Source organism: Trypanosoma cruzi, genomic scaffold, assembly GCF_000209065.1.
Source record: "Trypanosoma cruzi strain CL Brener 1047053516799 genomic scaffold, whole genome shotgun sequence".
Taxonomy (NCBI): domain Eukaryota; phylum Euglenozoa; class Kinetoplastea; order Trypanosomatida; family Trypanosomatidae; genus Trypanosoma; species Trypanosoma cruzi.
The window spans coordinates 197,412-212,523 of record NW_001849536.1 but is presented as its reverse complement, the minus strand read 5'-3'; the positions used below and the strand labels follow the sequence as shown (position 1 = coordinate 212,523).

Below are 15,112 nucleotides of genomic sequence, written 5' to 3'. Positions count from 1 at the left end.
TTTCAGTGGCTTTGATGTGCGCATGCATAGCAGGAATGGTGAGCTGGGTACTGTGTGTCATGTGGCCAATGCGGTGCACACATCTAGCAACTGTGCTGCCAGCTGTGCAACGAAAGGGGAAGGGGCCACCGTTGCCTTCACGATGAATGTGACGACACATAAATACGCCGGCCCTTATGAATAGTGGTGGCGTCAGTTTTCTCCCGATGGAACCATCCATCCGCCTGCACGGAGCAGCGATGCTGACCAGACGGGCATCTTTCAGTTGCCGCCACCCCGTGAAGGGAAGGATGACACAAAATCTGGTGGGACAACTGCGCCGCAAGTTGATGCTGAGCCGACACGTCAGAACGAGGATTGGCGACAGTCTGCCGCGGCTGACGGACCCAATACCGTTGATCAGAGTCCCGCATCCAACACGGCGACCAACACGTCCGAGACGAAGCCTGAGTTTGCCTTTGTTCGGAACATTAAAGTGGTTCCGACACCACCCGAAAGAAGGTTCACGCCTGTCACCGAGTCGAAGGAGGATCCCATTGTTGATGCGATGAGTGATTCAATAAATGTTGAGTTGCCGCGGGGAGTCGATCTATTTTTTTCACAGAAGAAGGTGTTGCAGCTCAGGGATGAGGGTGTTCCAGGCACGTCAAGGGATTCATTTGTTTTACCCTCTCTCGTGAGAGCTGGTGGAGTAATTGCTGCTTTTGCCGAAGGTCACATTTGGATGCCGGATATCAATGTGGCCAACTAACTAAGCCCTTTTCTTCTGATTTTGTTGCGGGGCACATTGACCCTGCGTGGGATTGTTCCACTCTTGTTGGTGAGGTCAATAAAAGAATACATGGAGCGCACACACTGTGCTTGGTGCAGCGGAGGGAAAGGAGGGTTTGGGTGTTGTGCACCACTCCGCAAGAATCACGAAGGGCAACGGAGTGTTTCCTCTTGCGGGAGGCTCGGATGTGTCCTACGAAGGTGGGTGCTGGAGAGAGGGCGGCTTGGAGCTGGAATTGGTTGTGGGTGATGTCACGAATCCCACGGGTGGCAAGCAGAGTGAACGGATCGAATGGGGCGACCCCAAACACTCTCGAAACTGATCTCTTCTGCTTCTCACGAAGGTGAACGGACGGAGTTTATTGCTTCTGGTGGCCCAGGTGTTGTGATGGAGGATGGCACCTTCCTGTTTCCTCTGATGGCGAAGAATGAGGCAGAAGGCGTTTGCTCCATGATCATTTACTCGACGGACAACGGCAGTGCCTGGGCGCTCTCTGAGGGTATGTCCCCTGCGAAATGTCTTAACCCCCGCGTCACCGAGTGGGAGGGATCACTTCTCATGATTGCTGACTGCAAGAATGGCCAGAGGGTGTACGAGTCGCGTGACATGGGGACAACGTGGACGGAGGCTATCGGGAAGCTTTTAGGCGTGTGGGTCAACTCAGGATCGGGAGACTATCAGAAGGAAAGCCTGCATGTGGATGCCCTCATCACCGCGACCATTGAGGAAAGGGAAGGTCATGCTGTACACTCAGAGAGGGTACGCCTCGGTGGAGAATAAGGCCAATCCGCTTTACGTTTGGGTCACGGACAACAACCGCTCGTTTTACGTTGGACCGGTTGTCACGGACAGTGCTGCGGATTGGGAGCTCGCCAGCACCCTGCTGTACTCGGATGGCAGTTTGCATCTTTTACAACGGAGGGGCAACGGTGAGGGCCGTGCCATTTTCCCGCCTGACGGAGGAAGTGAGTGCAATCAGGTCCGTCTTCAGTACTGGGGCGCAAAAGGACACTTTCTTCTCCAGCGTGTCTATACCCACGGCGGGTCTGGTGGCAGTTTTGTCCGATGCGGCCAGTAATGGCACGTGGAACGACGAGTACCTTTGCCTGCATGCGACGGTGACGAATGCAGTGAAGAACAACGATGGGTTCCGATTCACGGGAATTGAGTCCAGGGCAATATGGCCCGTGAACACTCGGGTTAATAATGTGCGTCATGTGTTTTTGAGCCACCACTTCACAGTTGTGGTGTCGGTGACCATCGAAGAGGCTCCGAGTGGGAACATTTCTCAACTGACTGCGATGCTGGCGAACAATGAGCCCAATCGTACCATGGGACTGTCGTGGAACTACAATAAGAAGTGGGTGATTTCGTTTGAGGGCACGACAAAAGCACGGAGGAGCACTTGGGAGCCGAAGAAGGAAGAGTACCAAGTGGCACTCATGCTGCAAGGCAACAAGGCCTCTGTGCACATTGATGGTCAGTTGCTGGGGGCGGAATAGGAAGAAGTGCTGTTAACAGGTCAGAAGCCACCTGATGTACTGAGGTTTTGCTTTGGCGCGTGCTGTGGGCACTAATCTCATGTGACGGTGACGAACGTCTTTCTGTACAGCCGCCCACTGAACTCCACTGCGATGCGTGCACTCAAGGACAGAGACCCCGTTCCGACGAGGGAAGCGGCTCCGACACCACCCGAGAAGATTCGAGTAGTTGACAGCGTCAGAGAGCAAATTGCTGGGGATATTACGGAAGAGAAATGAATGAGCACCACGCCCCTGGACACGAATCCCCATTAAAAAAAGTCACCTCGCAGGGTGTGGAGCGGCGTGAGTCCCGACGACCACCTCGCCTCTCTCAACGACGTGAAATTGATACTGCGTGATTTAAGCGGTAACAACACCGTGCGTGTGTGCGTGTCGTGTGTGTTGCTGCTTCTACTGGGATTGTATTTGGGTGGTGGCAGTCTTCTGAGCCACGGAGTGTGGATTTGCGACGCCTCACGGAGAATACATGCCGCATTGCCCGTCCTTTTTTATACCACCGTTTTAATTCTATTTTACTGCTCGTTTGGTTCTTCAATTTCTTTACTTTTCAGTGTTCTTTTTAATGTGGTTCAGCCGGAGTAATAACTAGTTTTGTTTTTGCTTTACGTGGTGTTTGGCAGCTGCGCACCGTCATGAGCGACGTGTTTCCCTCTCTTGTTTGCTTTCTTGTCGCCCACACGCGGTGCCGGCCCTTCGGCTGCGCGTTCCACGGACTGCACGAAACACGAATTGGAAGAACAGGCCGATTGCTGCATGAAATGTGAAGGGATGTTTTGTGGGCTGGTGGGACAGTGCAATTCCTTTTTTTAATTTGGTTTTTCTCTTCCTTCCTGGTGCGGGCGATATGTATAAACACAAACACACGGTCGTTTTGTTGTGCTGATCGGCACATGAAATAAAAGTCTTGCCGCATCGATCTTCACCACATTTTTTTAAATTTTTGTCAACTCCTCCTGGACTTTTACCCTTTTTTTTTGTTTGGTAATTCACTGCGGCGTGCTTTTGTTGTGCCGTGTCCGCTGTCACCTTGTGTTACTGTGTCTCTTTTGTTGTCCCTCTGCTGGCTGTGCTTTTGACACGCCCTTATTTCATATTCTTCTTTTCCGCTAGAGGCACCGATGGTCCGCGGCGACGATTGTTTGTGCTCCCCTTTGCGATGGCAGGAGAGTGACTGGGCGCCGGCCTGCTGAGTGCACTCGGAGGGAGCGGATGGTGTGCGCCGTGCCTCATTTGTGGGTGTGGGACGCCAACCCGCCGGGGAAGGGAGAAGTGAAGGACTGCGGTATGCACTTGGATGTGCCCCGTCCCACTCGTTGAGGCCGTGTGTTTGCTGTCCGCATGGCTTTATCCTGCGGTGCGACGTCGGTGGCACGGCTATTGCATGTGTCCTTGTGCATGTGCTGTGCGGCGGGCTTCTCTTCGCCATGGCACCGCCCTTGTGTGCGGGAGAGTTGAGTGAGTGAGGGTGGTCGTTGTTTCCGCACATTGTGTTCTTCCACAAATGTGGCACCTCTCGGCCGCCACTCGCAGTTCCCATGCCGTGTATCGAGAGGATGTGAGGGTCTGCTTCAATTACAAGGAGGACAACGAGATGCAGTGCATGACGGCCAACCTGATCCGTGTGTGGTTGCGGCGCAGCGGGAGGGCCTGACGATCCCGAGGCCTGTTCTGAAGGGGCGCGTGTTGAAGTGAGCGTGGCGTGCCTTTGAGGGACTGAGGAGAGAGGGAATAACAGTAACAGTGACTGTGGGAGTGTGAGGAACGGTGCACGGCGAGGAGCGCTCCTTTTTTTGTTTTGATTGTTGTTGAACGGCGCTCAGCTAATTCTGTTGGTGGTGTGTGACTCTCATTGCTGGATGGGACGGTGCGTGGTTGTGTGACTTGTCTCTCCTTTTGCTCTGCGTTGATGGGGAGTTAGATTGTGCTGAAGGCTACACGCAAGTGACGGGAGTGATGGCGATGATGATGACTGGCCGTGTGCTGCTGGTGTGTGCCCTCTGCGTGCTGTGGTGCGGTGCCGGCGGTGTTTATGCGAGGGACGTTGACACCAACGCAGTGGGTGGCTGCATGGCGTCGGGAGTGTTGGGTGAGAATGGATCCCACATGCCTGACGGATGTAATAAAACTGCGATTACGATGACTTTGCGGTCAGTACTGCCCATTACTGCCGTCGAAGCTTCGGCTGGAACAGATAATACTGTTGTAATACAGAACGATTCGCATTCAAGTGGGACTTCCAACGCTGGTGCTTCTCCTGGTGGTCATTCTGCTGGTGGAGGCGGTGGAACTTCTGCTGGCGGTCAAGGCAGCGGTGGCATTTCTTCTGGTTCTTCTGCTTCTCCTCCTGTTCCTTCTGGTGGTCCTCCCGCTCCTCCTGCCGGTTCTCCTCCTCCTGCTGCTCCAGATCCTCCTGCTGCTCCTGCTGTTTCTCCTGCTCTTACTCCTGCTACTCCTGGTGTTGATTCTTCAGCTGGCAGCAGTGATGGTAAAGCGGGGTCCTCAGGCAGTCATCGAACTAACACAACAGGGGACTCTTCAACAGGAGATCAGACGTCTGCAGCAGCAGCGGCTCACAACCCCTCGCCAGCCGAAGGATCGGCAGGGACGACATCCGGCACTGAACACACACGACAAGAAGAAGAAGAAGAGGAAGAGGAAGAAGATTATGAAAAGCAGCAGCAAAGTGATGAAACACAAGTCCAACAACATCAACAGCATGAACGCCCCGCGGAAGGTGGCGAAGAATCCGCGAAAGATAAAAACGCCCTTCGTACAAATGCCACCGCAAATACAGGCGACAGTGACAGCAGCACCGCGGTCTCCCACGCCACCTCCCCTCTTTTGCCTCTTCTTGTTGTTGCGTGTGCGGCTGCTGCTGCGGTGGTGGCCGCGTGAGAGTGAGGGAGAGAGAGCCGTGCACCGCCCACACACACACTTTTCCTTCCCTCTCTCTCTCTCTGTGTGTCCCCTTGCATGGACTCTCGCCCTCACCTCACCCCACGAAGCACACACATAATGTGCCCATTGTATATATGCATGCACACCCATGCAGGCCCGTTGGTGCTCTCTTTTGCACCGCACGCACCGCTGCCGTCCTGCCTGGCTGCATGGGCGGAGCACCGTAACTGTTTTTGTTTCTTGTTTTTTGCTCCCATTGCCTTGAGTGGGCGACCTCTCTCTCTCTCCCTGTTGGGCTTTACGGGAGCAATGAGAGTGTGTGTGCTGGTCGTCCCACGCCTTTTTTTTTTGTTTTATTAGGAGATTGTGAAGAGAATGATCGCGGGAGAGGTGGCTAACTTAATTAATAAATATTTATCCTGATAAAACGAATGCACTTCTTTATGATACTTTTCCTATCTTATGGACGTGGGAAGAACACGGCTTTAAGGGGCAAGGAAGTGATAGCAGCTGGATATTTTTTTTTTTTATTTTTTTTATTCGCTGATATAGCCAGGTTGGTTTAAGGAAATGGCATTGGTTTCTTACACGGCCTCCGAGCGGAGCGATATTGGCGCCCGTCTTTCGGACTTGGTATGCTAACATGGCACCAACGAGGTGCGGATAAGGTTCATTGATGGAAACGGGCCGTCGCTGCAGCAATAACAGGCTTACACTTGATTTCGGGATCTACCACCAAACCCGAGGAGGATTCGAGCGTTACAGGACACATGTTGCGAATCCCCGGGCGCCTCAAGTAGCAAATTGTGGGACTCAGTTGATCCCGCCCATCGTGTGTGTGCGGCCCGGGAGTTGGGGATCCAAAAACGGCTCACCATTGCTGAAAAGGAGCGCTTGAGCGCGGGCCACACCCACGCCACTGCTGACGTGCAGAATCGAGGCGCTCAGCTTAACTCGCAGGTGGAAGAGGCGCATGACAACATATCGGTGCGCGAATCTAACATTGCGTCCGCCGGCGGCCTTCCTGCAGAACGAGAATACGCGGTCGCCGGACGCGAACAGCAGTTGGAGGCAATCCGCGCCAAACTCCACGAACGAGAGACACGCGTTATCGCAAGAGAGGCGCAGCGATCCGCGTGGGAGGCGGAGACGGCGGGCAGGGAAGAAGCCCCGCCACTCGGAGAGGCCCGACAGATGGACCCGTCACGCGGCAAAACACGGTCGAAGATGGCGTTACCGCACGGCCGCATCACACGCATCGCTTGATGGCGGGCTGTGCGCCGTCACACACGGCCCAACGGAGCCAGGCCGAAAAAAGACGGCCCCAGACGTCTCAGGGCAATTTTGGTGGCCACATTTCCATCCCTTGTTGCCTTTGCCTTCCCGCACATCCCTCTTGGACGCAAATTCCGCTACAGAAAAGGAGGAACCACATTTCTGTGCATTTGACGTCACCACTTGGCCCCCGCGTATATGGGATGAGGGCGTCTCCGGAGACTTTTTTGACACCCTGGACGCATACGATTATTGGTAACAGGCGGAGGACCAGGCTAAACTTTCCTTCGGCAGTTTGGTTGCGTGGACAGGAGTGATGGAAGCAGAGCGGGGCCTCTCCTATCATGAAATTGGGCAGGACCCCTTACTGCAGGAATTCCGGATGCGGCTCATGATGGCGTCCGAACCCGACATCCCGCACCCCAAACTGCGCGCCCGTCTTCATACCGCCGTTCATGAGGCTGACGTCTTTGCGAGGGCGACCCAGCCTCTCATGGAACGGCGAGGCGCGCAACGATTGTCGCGATGTCGATTGTGTGGCGTTTATGGGCACGACGCGTCTGCAAGCAACGTCCGGGGCGCAACCAGAGGAATTACTCACAGCGCAGACGGCCGTAAAAAAACGGCAACGGAGCTTATCCGCCAACGACGCTCGATTGTGGTACGACGAATCACCGACATCCCCGCTTTGGACCAGTTACATGAGGAAGGCGAACGAGGTGGCGCGAGAACTGTGTGCGCCGTCAAAGCGGGAGCAGAGAATGTCCCTGGCGGGGCACTTTACAATCTTTTGCCGCACGCACGAACAGCCGATGAACAAGGAGAGCTGCGCGGCCTTCTTGATGGCAATCGACGTAGCGCCATCGACCTGACTGCAGTACGCCAGGGTGCTGCGGTCCATGTTTGAAATGCATCTAACCCCGCTGGGCATGATGATTCTGGGGTTACAAAAAGTTGCGGCGCGATCAGAGACGAAGCAGGCGCGCCCCTTAACAAAGGAAGAGATGAATCAATTTATCCGCAGCCGAACCGATTGGAAGCAAAGTGTTGTCTTACGACTTGCGTGGATAACGGCGAGTCGTTGGCCCAAGATTGCGGCCTTGACTCCCAACAATGTCACAATGGAGGCAGACGGGATCATAATTTAAATTGGTGCGTGGCGCCGGAGACGGCGGGGCGCATCCCCACCGCGCCTCGCGGTTCGTGAGGATACGAGAACGGGGCGCGTTCGACACTATGAATTTATGCAGGACACTTCGACGCAACGAAAAGCTCACGAATATTACGACTACCCAAGTCGAACGAGCTCTGGCTCCTTGGAATGCCACGGCGCATTCCATAAAGCGCGGCGCGTTGAGACACGCTGCTGAAATCGTGGAGACATACAACTTGAACCCACACGTGATCTCGCAGTTGGCGAGGCACGTCGACCCGTTCGACCTTCCCCAGAATACAGTGCGATATTTGGGGAGTTACACCACAATGCTGACCCAGGTGTCGTCGCTGGTCGCATTGATGTGAAGGAAGGAACTGCGGAAGGGCAGGAACCCTGGCTGACAGCAGAGAAGCGTTTTTTCCACTATTTTTATCATTATTCTGCCACAATAACGAGACGCGCGACAAGGACGCGTCTGGCCACTCCACAAGATGAACGAAGCATCTTGCTGCAGCAGCAATTCAACGTGCCCGTATTGAATACCAGAGTGGATCATGAGTCGGTTGAACCCGGCTACCTTGGAGAGGCTCATGCAAGTTTGGGGACTCGTCGGGCAGTCCCCTTTCCCTCTGCCCTCCTCCGGTAAAGCGCGCGGAGGATTCCAACCGCTGACGTGCATTTGTTACGGACAGCAGGAATTATCAAGGACGCTTTGTCCACAATAACAGGCGGATGGATAATACCTTTTCGGTTATGGAGGAGAAAACCACCGGTTTACGACGACGATGGATCGCGTGGCCACGCGAAAAGAACAGAGACGACCCTTATGAGGCGAATGTTCCTCTTTTACACATTTCCCATTATTTGCCGCCTGTGATGGCTGAGGCCGCTTCCTGCACGGATTTAAAGGCATTTCTTTTTCAGGTCTCTTTACCGCGGGAGACTCGGCATCTCTTTCGATGCCGCGTGGAGGACGGCACGCTGGTGGAGCTGACACGGCTCCCAATGGGATGCAAGGCCAGCCCAGAAATTCTCCAGATTATTACTTTAGGCAATTGCGGTGGTGACGACGGTGGTTCACCCCCTCTGGGCTGCACCTCCATTGGTGCGTGCCGACGTTTGGATCGATAATATACGCATTGCAGTGTCTAAAGGCGATGTGGCATTGTGGGAGGCCCAAGTGCTTCGTAATGCGGACGGCCGTCACGCCACGATGGGGGAGGACCGCGAATCGGGCGCCACGCAGTACACCTTCCTGGGGGTGCTGTTTGATCACACTCACCGGGCGGTATCCCTGAGTGAGAAGTTTGTCCGGTCTGTGCGCGCCATGTCGGCGCTCAATTCTTTAACCATCGCGGAAATGGAGGTTATAGCGTCACGGTTTTTGAACGCGGCTGCCATTTTAGGCACGCGTTTATGCGACCACGACTTTTTATCAAGGCAGTGCGACGACGATTATCCGCACTTAACGGGGGATTGTGCTGGAGACATCCCCGGCGAACCTTCCGCCGGCAGCGGTTGGTTTGGGCGAGAGATTACGACACACCATCGAGAACAATCGCAAGCGAAACATCAAGCCCACGGAAAAGGCATCGGCCGCCATCATCAGGGATGCGTTGCTCCATGGATGGAGAGCCGTTTTTATTCCAGACTCCGGCGACGTTAAAACTGCCGGAGGAAAATGGGGGAAGAGACCTTTTTTATCATGCAGGCTGAGGTGCGCGCGGTACGGTTGGCCTTATCGGCCTTTTCCGCCATCTTGCCACCCACCATGGACTTTTGGGTGGACAACACTTCGCTGCGAGGAGCGGCGAATAAAGGCAGCTCGAAATCACACGCCATGGCGTGGGAGCTGCGACGGATATATGGGTTTTTGGACTCTTGCGGAATACAGGCATCCTTTGCCTACGTACGGTCAGTAGAAAACCCCAAAGACGGCGTATCACGCGGGTGACCCGGGTTCAATTCCCGGCCGGGAAGTTTTTTTTATTATGACGGTTTTCTATGGGAAATATGGCGACGAATTTTTTTTTTTTTTTTTTGTGGCGGTGAAACGGTGGTTTACTGATTATTCTGGGGAAAAAAGGTTTGCTGCGGCCAGCTTTTCCCCTCACATCTCTGGTGTTTTTTGTGCGCAAAAGGCCCATTTGTTTTTGCTCGTGGCCTCCGCGCGGAAAGAACGCCATGATAAGAAAAGGTTCCGGTATAAGCACGCCCGGACGGTAAGAATGTCACGGCAATAAAAAAAAAATAGGGATGGAAAACAAAAAACAAACAAACATGGAGCGGAAATTGGAGAAGTGGGGAAGTTGTGCTTCACGGAAATATTGGTGTGGTTCCACTTTGAAGTGGAAAGGCACTGCCCCATCAGTACCTCCGCGCGGCGAGAAGACACAAGGCCCCTCGCAGATGCGGCGGGCCGTATTTGCTCCTGGCAGGCTGCCCTCTTCTCCCTTTTCTCATTTATAGCGTCCATGTTTGGTTGGTTGGTTCTGTGATTTGTTGTTTTATTGATTCTTGGCAGCAGCGGATTATTGAGCCACCGCGCTATCCCCGGGGCGGGTGCGTAGCGGTGGTGTGTGCTTCACGGCCTCCGCTGTCCGGCTCCCACTTTGGGTGCCGGGTCTCTCTTTTACATCTTTAATCATTGAGCCGACGTGCTCTGCGATGGTGGCTGGCGTGTGGGCCTTTGTATTTATTTGAGCTGACATGAGGAATAGTAACAATATATATATGTATATATTATATGTATCAAGAATCGCTCGATAAAGGTGCGTGCATTTCTGCCATTTTGGCCCGGGCCAAAAGTGAATCGAAACGGCAATCAAATCAGAAACGTCGCCTACCTGTTCCCCTGCGGAAAAAAAAAAAAAAAAAAAAAAAAAGAAAGAAAGGAGGTGAGAGAAAGGGAGAAGAAGGATTCAAACAGAACAAAAAACGAGTAGACGGAAAAAGAGCAGGACAAAAGCACACACAGACACAGACAGACAGACAGTGAAAATATACGTCGATCAAATGGCGCATGTTTGCATCAAATAGATACAGCACGCTCACAAGATATATATATATATAAGCGATATTTATAACAGTTTGCACCAAAATAAATAAATAAATAAATCGGACATATAGATACAATAGCAATAAATAACAACAAGAAGAACCATACGCGTAGATAGAGCCCTTGTACTCCCGCAGTTGAAGGGGGGGGGGGCAAAAAATCACGGCTTTCCAAGAAGTGCCTCCCCAAGAAGGTGCTCTACCTGCTTCCGCAACTCATTTTTCCATCGGGTCTCGCTAGCGAGGAAGTGGCCCATTTTACCGCTCAGCAAAGGTCCCGCCGCCCGCTGCACAATACCGCCCATCTGATCTACAGAGAGCGCGCCCGAATCAAATGCTGGCTGAAGTAACTGCCGCAAATATTCCACAATGACCTTCCGATCGATCTGTTGTACCAATGCGCCTGCGCTTCCTCTTTTTGTCACCTCACTACGCGTTTCCTCCTGCAAGTTCGGACGTTGTTTCGTAAATACCTGTACGCCCTCTCCCTGGCCTTGCGGCTGAACATTGACGCCTGCGGGCTTCGCCGTGCTCGATTTGGGCGAATGCAGACGAAAGACGGCTGTCGCGGTTTTCGACTTGGGCGGTGTCATCGTTTCTCTCCTCATCCTTGACGTTCTTTTCGGTGTTGTGGCGTAGCGGTTCGGGAAAACGGCATGGGGCGGATACTGCCGCGAGGGCGTCATCAACACGTCGCGCACATCGTCCCAATCACCATTTCTTTCCGTTACTGAAACGGTAGGCACCGTGCACTGCCGCCGCAGGGGTGAAGAGCAGGGCAATACAGATGATGGCAAGGAAGAAGAACCTTCGTTCAATTGTTCCATCAATCTTTTCCTCTCGCTTCTTCTTTTCGCTTCTCCTTGCGTACCAAAACGACCACTGTGGCTATGACAGCTGCCATCTCGACGGATGGAGGCTGCACGAGACGTCTTTTTCTTTCCGGTGTCATTGTGATGATGCAGGAACTGACGCCTGTAAAGAGACTTGGGGGCTGTCGTATTTCCCGCTGGCGACACGTCTGCTTCCGGCCCCTCATCCTCAATGTAAACGAGTTGCGTCGCACCGTGGAGTACAGGACTGTTTCCGCAGCACTTCCCGTAGGGATCATCATTCCCGCCGTCATTCCCCCTGAGCAGGGAGACACGCTCGAACTGCACCTTCGGTGGTGGTGTTGTGGGAGGTGGAGGAAGCGACACCCCCACCACTCCTTCTGTTTTAAAAACGTGCCGTATGAGGTCTTTTATCAGGGCATGTTGAAAATGCAAAAAAAGTGATGTGAAGACCTGTTCCTCTTCTCGAAGAATCTCGCGACGCTCGAGGATCCACAGCCGCAGTACATCACGAATCTCGGAACGGACATGACGGATTTCATCCAGCCCTGAGCTGTGCGTAGGGGAAGTCACTGCGACACCCACAGAGCCATCCGCCATCCTACACTGCGATAAGGAGGAGTAGGCATTATTTTCTATTGATTGCCAAGACGACAAACGCTCACGGAGTTTTTCCAGAACAAAGAGCAACTTGTCGCTTGTATTGTTCGATATCTGGGATTGTTTTTCTACCTTCTCCTTTTCATCCCCCTTTTTACCCGCGTAACTATGACGGTGCTTATTCGCTTTCATTGTGATAGGCGACGATGATTTCATCGCTACTTCTGTCGATAGATCTGTCCTTGTTTCTGCTGCCGTTGTGGTCACCTTGTGTGGGTGATATGCGTCCAAAGAAGAAGAGGTCACACAACACGTGCTGTCACCCAAAGCGGGAAGTGCAGCGGCAGTAACTGTGTTTCTATTGTTGCTCCCATTTTGTGATTTGGTAGCACCCCCTTGAAAGGAACATGACGGCTTTGAGTGCTGCGTAAAGGGACTGGGGAATTCATAGCTACGCGGGGAGGGGTCACGCAGAAACAATTGATTCCCGCTCCCATTGTTAATTCCATTGACAGTACCCACGTCATGGCCATTACGTAGCATGAATGGGGATGCCTGACGATTTCCTGTTGGCAACGACAATTGTTGTTGTTGTTGTTTTTCTTTTTCCCCTCTCGCCTCATTATCATCATTATGATGATCACCCGGCTGAGCATGTAAGTAGGGAATGTGACCGCCCTTTTTACACTCGACCAATGGTGTTGACATGGGTGTTGTCGGTGCTGTTGTATGAGGCACGTGCGTCATCTGCAGTTGCACCACTTGCGCCACAAAGTCTTTGGAAAACCCTTGCATACCAATATCCCTGGCACTCATGACAAATAACAGGGTTTGCTTAGCTATAGAGACAAACTGCTGGCATGAGAGGGAACCACGGTCGTATGCGGGCTGTAAAAAAGACTTGATATATGCAAGTACTTCTTGGCGTTTGTAAAGAAATTCCCCGGGCTGATTCCTTACCATTTGCTTCTCACAGACCAACTGCGATGTTGATGGTGGAAGAGGCAGCGGTGACGGTTCACTACCGCCCGTGACTTTCATAACTTCTTGCATGAATAAACTCCCCACAAACACACCGTCCTTTCTTCTCCTCCGGCCTTTTTTTTTTTTTTTAGAATTGTTTTTCTCTCTCCCTCTCTCTCTCTCTCCGTAATGTGATGCGTGCTCCCGACAGTATTGATGCAACCAACCAAACAACCACCCTTGTCTTTTCTTTACTGTACGCAGGGGGTGGGGGGTGGGGAAGGGAAAAGGGGCGTGAAGGGGAGGGGAGAAACCAAAATTCCTCCACGCCTTCCCCCCCCTCTCTCTCTCACTCTCCCTCCGCTACAAATACATTACATAAAAGAAAGAAGAAGTAAAGACAATCCAAAGAAAAAAAAAAAAAAAGAAAAAAGAAAGAAGTAACAATAAATAGAAAACAAAGGCCACACATAAAGAAAAAAGGGGAAGGAAAAGAAGGGAAGAATGAAGTGAAACCGAAAGAATTAAACAAACAAACGTCAATGAAAGCGACGGGACAAATACACAACAAAAAAAAAAAACAATAAAAAAGGCCAACCAAACAAGCCATTCAACACGAATTTTCTCCGCCCTATATTGTTTCTTCTTCTTCTTTTTCCTTTCTTTCTTTCTTTCTTTTTTTTTTTTTTTTTTTCCTCTTTTGTCCTTTTTTTTGTGGCAAACCCTTAAATTCACTTGCGTCCATTGCCGTGGCATGTGTGTTGTTTGGCTCTACTTCTCTAAAGTCTACATCCCGAACTCCGTTCACTTTTCCCTCAGAACTCCACACACACACACACACACATTACATGCATGCATGCATACATACATGGACACATGCGTATATTACATATATATATATATATATGAATGCACAATTACAGTCATCACCGCTCCACTTCGTTCAATGAATATTACAGTGTATGAATGCGACTTGGGTCCGCCGCCATGGTGGGGGATGTTGTCTGCATCATGAAGCGATCGTAGAAATCGTCCTCATCATCATCGGAGTCACCACTTACTGTTGTACCGTCCAAAGCGGCTCCTGCGTCTCCCACGGCTATCGCCGTTTGCTTTTCTCCAAGCTTTGTCATGATGTAGACATGATAATGTCCTGTCGTCGTGGCTGTTGAGTTAAACATCGGCTTCTCAATGGCCTTGTGTTCCACATCAAAAAAAAGCCGGCGACGACGGAAGTGGTCCATGCGAGTTTCCGGCGAGCCGTATGAAACGGAGAGAAAGCGTCCGCCCTTTTTAAGCAGCCGTGACAAATTCTTCGTCACTGTGTAAACATTGTGAAAGGAATTATGCCCCCCAAGGATGGCGTCAATAAAACCTTTATCAATAATGAAATCAAACAGGTAATCATTTGGACATAAAAGGGCCAACAACTTCTCCGGTGACGTATTTACAAGATCACAGCAAATCCACTGCATCTCAGTCATATTTTTGCACCGCCGCTCCATCTGCGCAATAACAGTTGGCGACACATCCACATTTGTAATTTTACGTATATTTAATTCATCGTACAAACTTGCGGAAAGACGACTGTTGCCGCAACCAACAATAAGTACACGGACCTGCTCCGGTGGCTGTAACAGGGGACGTAAGATCGGTTCAAGACTGTCGAAGGGGACATACCAGTCGTACGTCGTGTCATTGCTGCGGTACCGCTCTTCCCAGTAATCGGGATCGGCGTACTTTGACATGGGGAACAAACAAAAACAAAAAAACAACAACAATAAAAAAAGAAAAACAGGTAGGAAAAGTACACACACACACACAAAATGTCTATTAATGTCTGTTTGTAACTAAATGGAGGTCTGCTCCCCTCTGCCGCCCTTTTTCTTCCCCCCCACCCCGCCTCCTTTCCTTTCCTTTCCTTTTTAAAGTTCTTTTTTTTTTTTTTTTGTGTGTGTGTGTGTCTGTGTGTGTGTCTGTGTGTGTTTGTGTTCTTTCTTTCTTTAGAAAAAAA

At 51.7% G+C, this 15,112-nt stretch overlaps 3 protein-coding genes and 1 pseudogene across 3 annotated transcripts, besides 18 other annotated features; 2 read left to right on the top strand and 2 right to left on the bottom strand.

The window, feature by feature from the left end:
* Window positions 1–3,935: part of a sequence feature (areas not merged during assembly with more than two copies in the genome that could not be assigned to a particular haplotype) that runs on past the window's edge.
* On the top strand, window positions 458–2,530 carry Tc00.1047053508389.70 (annotated as a pseudogene).
* Window positions 3,936–5,286: a sequence feature (heterozygous, Esmeraldo-like haplotype).
* On the top strand, window positions 4,270–5,211 carry Tc00.1047053508389.50 (mucin-associated surface protein (MASP), putative; the record flags this gene model as incomplete). The annotated part of the gene is made up of 1 exon (XM_810772.1): window positions 4,270–5,211. The coding sequence occupies one exon, from the start codon at window positions 4,270–4,272 to the stop codon at window positions 5,209–5,211; it is 942 nt and encodes a 313-aa protein (XP_815865.1).
* Window positions 4,635–4,770: a sequence feature (GA-rich).
* Window positions 4,949–4,979: a microsatellite.
* Window positions 5,287–6,133: a sequence feature (areas merged during assembly that could not be assigned to a particular haplotype. This can correspond to areas where the two haplotypes were merged or to regions with more than two copies in the genome that were merged during assembly.).
* Window positions 5,573–5,748: a mobile genetic element.
* Window positions 5,573–9,595: a mobile genetic element.
* Window positions 5,729–5,755: a sequence feature (AT_rich).
* Window positions 6,134–15,112: a sequence feature (heterozygous, Esmeraldo-like haplotype).
* Window positions 10,506–10,538: a microsatellite.
* Window positions 10,744–10,763: a microsatellite.
* On the bottom strand, window positions 10,864–13,188 carry Tc00.1047053508389.20 (uncharacterized protein; the record flags this gene model as incomplete). The annotated part of the gene is made up of 1 exon (XM_810771.1): window positions 10,864–13,188. The coding sequence occupies one exon, from the start codon at window positions 13,186–13,188 to the stop codon at window positions 10,864–10,866; it is 2,325 nt and encodes a 774-aa protein (XP_815864.1).
* Window positions 13,260–13,283: a microsatellite.
* Window positions 13,506–13,538: a microsatellite.
* Window positions 13,738–13,812: a sequence feature (A-rich).
* Window positions 13,925–14,012: a microsatellite.
* Window positions 14,052–14,846, bottom strand: Tc00.1047053508389.10 (hypothetical protein, conserved; the record flags this gene model as incomplete). Its single annotated transcript, XM_810770.1, has 1 exon — window positions 14,052–14,846. One exon carries the CDS (start codon window positions 14,844–14,846, stop codon window positions 14,052–14,054), a length of 795 nt encoding a protein of 264 aa, XP_815863.1.
* Window positions 14,854–14,895: a microsatellite.
* Window positions 15,003–15,023: a microsatellite.
* Window positions 15,048–15,090: a microsatellite.